The sequence below is a fragment of the Dendroctonus ponderosae genome, unplaced genomic scaffold (assembly GCF_020466585.1).
Source record: "Dendroctonus ponderosae isolate FM_Combo_2020 unplaced genomic scaffold, Dpon_F_20191213v2 Dpon_F_20191213_3, whole genome shotgun sequence".
NCBI lineage: Eukaryota > Metazoa > Arthropoda > Insecta > Coleoptera > Curculionidae > Dendroctonus > Dendroctonus ponderosae.
Window position 1 is genome coordinate 16,591,852 of NW_026018508.1, and position 5,806 is coordinate 16,597,657.

The window sequence follows — 5,806 nt, forward strand, 5'->3', positions numbered from 1 at the left end:
AGAAATAAATGGCCTTTTTAGAAAGTGAACCAACGATAAGCAAATCTTTGCAGCTTTCTCAAAAACTGCTTGAATTCAAGAAGTTTTAGATTTGCGTGGTTTTCTTTGAGTTGCAAAATCTACTTGCACATGACGCTGCTTTTTTCGAAGTTTCTCAAGAACCATTCGAGCCAGAGAATTCGTTTTGGCATCGATGAATAGAGAATTGAATGGGGGGGTCATAACCCCCCCCTGAATCCGCCCTTGTCTCAACGATCGTGTTTTAGATGTTCTGTATGCGAGGCGCCGACTCGATCCATTGCCGTCCACAGTCAGACCAGCGAAGTTCCTCAATGTCCAAATGGTTGGGAGGAGTTATGGATAGGATGGAGCTTTATCATGGTACAAGAAGCAACTGGAAACTGAGGTCCAGTTAGGTCTAACTAAACCTCCAACATTTCAGAGCACAGACGGAGGCGGTGGAGGATCAACGCAATCTTTGGTATCGCCTGGTTCCTGCTTAGAGGACTTCAGAACCAAACCGTTTATAGAATGCCACGGTCATGGCCGGTGCAACCATTACGCTACTGCCTTATCGTTCTGGTTGGCGACGATCGAGGAATATGCCCAGTTCAAGAAGCCAGTACCGCAGACTTTAAAGTCCGGGTTTTTGACTTCGAAAATTAGTCGGTGCGCTGTGTGTTTAAGAAAAATGTAAGCAGAAAAATCGCAAAAAGCTAATGTTTTCTAAATATTTTTCAACCGTTTCCAGACCAACTAGACCGAGCAACATTATCTCACGAGACGAACTGGCGCGACCTTCTTACAATCAATCGCCTTATCAATTCAGGAACCTTGGATTCCGAGACCGATTTGCAGGTAGAAGACGCAATAGACTTCAATCCACCTACAATGCCAGACAGGGCTGAAATGCTTTAGGAACCTCAATTTAGTACCTTTCCATTAATAAAACTACTTGCTTGTGCGATTTTACTCATTATTAATATCTCCAAGTATTTATTCTTCTGTGTAAACGCAAGCAGTGTATGTAATTATGTAAAAACACTTCTTTGTCACCCAAGTGCCATTGTGTAAAATAAGTAGGTAGATTAGAGTCGTGATAAGTGTTGGGCGCCAGTTGTACAGATTGTCTATATGCAATAATAAATATTTTTTTATATGTTAGATTATGAATCCATGGTGATTTGTTAGCGATTAATAGTAATTTTAAGAACGGTTTCTGTAACAAACGCTTCGATATTGTTCACTGCCATAAAGCTACATTGTCTGTTAAAACCACTGGAATAAACCAAGCAGTTTTTTTTAAATAAATCATCGTTTGATTGGGATTAGGATGAAAGAACCCGATTAATTTCTATCAATTTTTTTAATATATACAATAACTTATTTACAGACATACATCAAGCTGATTATGCAGCCTCCCAAATAAAACTATCAAACCAGAATGAGTGGAGGTAAATAAAGTGTATAAAACATATTAAAATTCAAACATTTTTTTACTACTAGACTGGTCTCCGAGATACCTACATAAAAACACATTCAAAACAAACTGAGCAGAACTTCTCTGCTTTTGGCCAATACACTGAAAAACTGGTTAAAAAACCTTTGACTGATTGCCGGTCTGAACTGGGATAAGTTAGTTGAAATGTAAAAGTATTCAACCAGCTTTCGATGTTACAATAATGGCTCAGTCATCTTAAAGTACGATGGGTTTTTGGTCATTCAAATCCATATCCTGATTGAGCAGATAAATAGATATTGAGCTTCAACAGGACTTTCCTGATTTGACTTTGTCAAGTAAGTAATTAAGAGTGGTTCTCACCAAAGTAAACAGGATCACAACCAAAGGACGTGCATCTTCTGAGTGCCGCAAAATCTACTACTTGGCAAAGCCATTTAGCTCCAGTTTAGTATCTGTGAACTGCATGTGACTGTCAATAATTTGAAACAATTCGGCCGGTTGAGGAATCCGACCGCTCTCCAACTTCGACCAAATTGGCACATCGTTTAATGAGATCTCAAAGGCGCCAGATGCAATCAGTTGACTTTCGATTAGGTTGCAGATGAAAAACAGCATCATGCAAGCATAAATCCTGTTCTCGATGCACCATCGCCACCATGCGGGGGCTGGTCGGTTGATGTAGTCAAACACATTCATTCCCGCAAGAATGCAAACTATTGCAAGCAATTTAACAGTTCCCTGAAAAAACAACGATTGTTGCAGTTGTGCGTTTTTTGTTGGTTTATCTAATGTGCAACTTACAGTGATTCTAACTAGAAACATGTAGAACCCACCGGGTTCATAATTGGCACCTTCCACTTGGATGAATGGGTATTTTTGGTTCAGCAGATTTGTGTATTGGTCAAACATTTTCTTATAGCCACATGAATAACTGAAATAGAAGATTGCCTCTTAGTGAATGTGATAAGTTACTATTGTATGTTTTATCTCTGTACTGTAAAACTGATTGCAATTTCCATGAAATAGTTGATTATCATCAAAGTAGGTATTTACATAAATAATTGATGACAAAGCGTTAATTAGGGACTTTTCTATTGACGGGGAGTAGCCTGATTAAATTGCAAAATACGCCAGTTACGCTGATAAATAGGGCCAATTGCAAGTGATTTTATATATTTGCGATAAGAAGGAATTTACCAGTAAAGGAATTTTAAGGTCGGAGCACCAACAATTTGACTAATTTTCGAAACAGGAACGTCCAAACTTTCATCTGCAGATGCCGTTGCAACACCAACGAATAGCACAGCGAGACACAGCGTCATGAGGCAATTAATGTAGAGCATTTTACTAGTTTTCATCATTTTTTCGTAACTTTTTAAACTAAACTGTGAACTAAACTGCACAAACCCAATTTTCCGGTGACGTTCACCACTGTCATGAACAGGTGACTGACATCACAGATCACAGAGGTTATTTCTATTATCTGTGGATATGAATGATGGATCTTCTGTCTGCGGATACAGACAGCGGGTTTGCCGGTGTATTTAAAAAAGACATGATAGTAGTAAAATGCTTATTTTATATACATATTTGGAGTATTTTCAAGGACAAAACTGTGTGAGTTGATTGTGTATTAAAACGTCTTGAAGTTTAGTTTATGATAAGTTGTCATTTACCAAAATTATTTGTAGAACGCGAGATATAAAATTATTGGCAACGTCGAGAAAGCTTGGGTGCCCCTCAAAGAGAAAATGTTACCCAACCTTTTAACAGTTTGGTAAATGTACTCGGAGAAAACCGCTTATTGCATAGAAATATACCAAAATATTTTAACAAAACAAATTACTTTGAAACTCGCTCTGTATTTTCGAGTTAACCATTTAAAAGCCTTAATATTCACATACCTTATTATCCGATTTTCCATATAGAAGGTGTAGAGATAAAAATCCAAATCATCTTTTTGTGGTCACTTTTATAAAAAAAAACACTTAACTTATATCTTATAGTTGTCACTTGAGTCGTTACGTTAGTGTTTTGTTTCATTGTCGGAAAGACGGGTCTGCGTTCGGTTGGCTCCGTAAAGATTTTCAAAATTAACCGATTTTTTTCGATTTTTATACAAAAAAATGTGAACGTTGTGAAAATAAGTGTTTTCCTTTATCGTTTAGTAGTATTTTCTTCGACGGCAGTGCGATTTATGCGAAATAAACGCGTTTTTCAATTTGCTGACTTTCTGACGTTTTCCTGTCAAATTGTTCGGTTGTAGCGGTGGGATATTCATGAGTGTTTTAGGACTTTCAAGGATCTTTTGGAGTTGTTTGCAGAAGATGCAACAAGAGAGAGACCAACAACAACCGAATATTCTCACTCTGCTTTACGCTCGCAAAACTGCCGAAATAAAGCCAAATGCATCGGTACGTACTTAAAATATATTTCCTCAATCAAACCTAAACTTCTCCAAACCTGCCAAGCAAAAGCTTGCAGGGACCATTTCGCTCCTAGGCTCAGAGCAGCTATTAGTGACAAATAGTTATTCCTATACCTAATCGGGCTATCGGTTTTCCATACTTTCACACAAGAACGCCTTTAGTGTTGAAGGAATGCGTAACTGATTAACATCCTCTTTGAAATTGAGCCGCTCTACGATAGAGGCTCTGCATCGATCCTGCAGGTTGAAAAACTCTCGTTTCCTCTGCAAAAGAACCATTCTCGTCTTGGCTGCAGTTGAACTTATTATGGGGTACAGTGGCTCTTTAACCGAGTTTAATCCTCTGAAAGCCACTCCCAAAGGTTTCCAATTTTTGTAGTAGGAAAGTGTCCCTGTAAAGAAAATATTCTAGAAATTTCCTCTATGTTTGTTCGGCTTCACTTTTACCCGATTTCCCATCGAATAGTACGCCGATTATGGTAGGAACCTCTGGATGAAACCTTCCACAATAACGAGCGCAGATTCCCTTGTGGAAAATTAGACCATGATGAGACAGACCCCAGCTTTGGTCGTCTTGGCCTAGCAGATGCCCGAAAGTATTCTGATGAAGAACGGTGTTTTCAGTTCCTTCTCATCAGGGAAATAATTAGTTGCAGCGAAAAGTTGGGCATTTGCATGGTTTCTAGATTTTTACCTATTCCTATCATAATGCTGGTTCCACGGCTTTCAAGCACTTCAAGCTCCCAGAAGAATCGGCCGTTGTTTAATATTCTGGTTCCTCGCACTCCTGCAGTATTCGTCGAGAAATAACGATGAAACAGGGCCCTGTGGTTGTTCGTTCCGTCCAAAATTACCTATAAACGAAACGAATGTTTGTGCATTGTTTTTATTTAAGTGGGACGGGTGCTTACGTCGTAACTGCGATTATTGCAATCCCAAGTCCAGAAATCGTCGCAAAATAGTCCCGCTTGCTCCCATATCGGTTTGAATTTCTGACCACTCATGCCCACTTTTCCTTTGATTGTTTATCTCCAAAAACTTGCAGTGATTTGAGCCAGAAAAAGCAAAGTGCTATTATTTGTTACTGGCTTTTTATACTCATAGGCTGTAAAAATTCAATGCACGCAGCAGCTATTTAGCTGTTTCTTTTTGATAATTTTGCTAGGTAGTTTTCAGCTTTTTCTAAGCACAGGGTATACAAAATTAAGAATAAATCACAGTAAACTTACCTGCATTTTTGCAACAACAGATTAATTTTCTGTTGCAATCAAAAGACCACCTGCTTCTAAAGCTGCTCGATGCAAGTGCGCAAGGCGTCGCGACGCTCGTAGTATTTTTCTTCCTAACTCCGTATCGATTCAATCTATTAGGGGAAGGGGATCAATTTTTAGGGTGGCTGTCCGTTTGCGAGGGTAAATATTAGCAAGTTTTTCAGCCAGGACAATTTTATTTAAATATAAAACAATGTGCCAAATGGAAATGAAAATGTTCTTAAACGAGTTCTAATTGTTGTTGGGCTCCTTTCCTGTCTGAAAACATAATATGCGACTACAGGGTGATTCAAAATTGGCGCCATTCCTTTATAGGGGTGATGGAGGCTCACTTGGGGAGTACGAGAAAAATATTGTAATTTTTTTTTCGAAAATTTTTAGAGGATTTTAACAGTTGAAGATCGAATTTCAACTTTGCTATTAAGCATTATTTCGGAATTGTTCCATGTTTGATTGGTAGCGTATTGGAATACTTAAGCATTCAAAAAGAAAAGTTACGATCTTTGCTTCAAATTAAGAATATTTTTGATATTCAAAAACTTCTCTCCTACAATATTTTGATGAAAAGTCGAAGCGGCAATGATGTTTTTTGGCATTTACAGATGGTTACAGCAGGGGCGGATCCAGCTTTAAAGTCAAGGGGGG

At 38.4% G+C, this 5,806-nt stretch overlaps 4 protein-coding genes across 7 annotated transcripts in view; 2 read left to right on the plus strand and 2 right to left on the minus strand.

The window, feature by feature from the left end:
- LOC109538613 (collagen alpha-5(IV) chain) overlaps positions 1 to 1,311 on the plus strand; it is a 37,130-nt gene extending 35,819 nt beyond the window's left edge. Inside the window, exons 26-28 of the mRNA XM_019905926.2 lie at positions 267 to 381; positions 443 to 693; positions 752 to 1,311. Of these exons, the coding sequence (XP_019761485.2) occupies positions 267 to 381; positions 443 to 693; positions 752 to 908 (523 nt within the window). The 3' untranslated portion in view covers positions 909 to 1,311. The remainder of the gene's footprint in view (positions 1 to 266; positions 382 to 442; positions 694 to 751) is intronic.
- A 36-nt stretch (positions 1,312 to 1,347) lies between these two features.
- On the minus strand, positions 1,348 to 2,946 carry LOC109538614 (thioredoxin reductase-like selenoprotein T homolog CG3887). Of its 2 annotated transcripts, XR_002172055.2 has the most exons (4): positions 2,660 to 2,946; positions 2,264 to 2,393; positions 1,823 to 2,200; positions 1,348 to 1,735 (listed from the first exon to the last, which is right to left on the minus strand). XR_002172055.2 is itself a non-coding variant. In XM_019905927.2 (3 exons), the coding sequence occupies exons 1-3, from the start codon at positions 2,821 to 2,823 to the stop codon at positions 1,880 to 1,882; spliced, it is 615 nt and encodes a 204-aa protein (XP_019761486.2). In that variant the 5' UTR covers positions 2,824 to 2,945; the 3' UTR covers positions 1,348 to 1,879. The 2 variants fall into 2 exon arrangements, 1 of the variants encoding a protein (XP_019761486.2); XM_019905927.2 differs by having other exon boundaries at positions 1,348 to 2,200; positions 2,660 to 2,945.
- Positions 2,947 to 3,858: 912 nt separating this feature from the next.
- Positions 3,859 to 5,806, plus strand: part of LOC109538653 (PITH domain-containing protein GA19395) — a 3,926-nt gene continuing 1,978 nt past the window's right edge. Inside the window, exon 1 of the mRNA XM_048665296.1 lies at positions 3,859 to 3,876. The gene's annotated coding sequence lies outside the window, so the exon portion shown is untranslated. The remainder of the gene's footprint in view (positions 3,877 to 5,806) is intronic.
- On the minus strand, positions 3,874 to 5,456 carry LOC109538725 (SPRY domain-containing SOCS box protein 3). 3 transcript variants are annotated; one of them, XM_019906097.2, is made up of 5 exons: positions 5,120 to 5,456; positions 4,802 to 4,928; positions 4,585 to 4,744; positions 4,338 to 4,517; positions 3,874 to 4,282 (listed from the first exon to the last, which is right to left on the minus strand). In XM_019906097.2, the coding sequence occupies exons 2-5, from the start codon at positions 4,892 to 4,894 to the stop codon at positions 4,014 to 4,016; spliced, it is 702 nt and encodes a 233-aa protein (XP_019761656.2). In that variant the 5' UTR covers positions 4,895 to 4,928; positions 5,120 to 5,456; the 3' UTR covers positions 3,874 to 4,013. The 3 variants fall into 3 exon arrangements, with proteins under 3 accessions (XP_019761656.2, XP_019761655.2, XP_019761654.2); XM_019906096.2 differs by having other exon boundaries at positions 4,802 to 4,995; XM_019906095.2 differs by having other exon boundaries at positions 4,802 to 5,456.

Excerpts from the sequence above, each read along its gene's own strand:
- LOC109538614 (XM_019905927.2), bottom strand. The coding sequence starts at position 2,823 with ATGATGAAAACTAGTAAAATGCTCTACATTAATTGCCTCATGACGCTG. Across the intron at positions 2,394-2,659 it reads ACCTTAAAATTCCTTTACTG|TTATTCATGTGGCTATAAGA; the intron begins GTAAATTCCTTC and ends CTTCTATTTCAG. Across the intron at positions 2,201-2,263 it reads TGTTTCTAGTTAGAATCACT|GGAACTGTTAAATTGCTTGC; the intron begins GTAAGTTGCACA and ends TTGTTTTTTCAG.
- LOC109538725 (XM_019906097.2), bottom strand. The coding sequence starts at position 4,894 with ATGAGTGGTCAGAAATTCAAACCGATATGGGAGCAAGCGGGACTATTT. Across the intron at positions 4,518-4,584 it reads CAGCATTATGATAGGAATAG|GAACTGAAAACACCGTTCTT; the intron begins GTAAAAATCTAG and ends CCTGATGAGAAG. Across the intron at positions 4,283-4,337 it reads ACTATTCGATGGGAAATCGG|GGACACTTTCCTACTACAAA; the intron begins GTAAAAGTGAAG and ends TTTTCTTTACAG.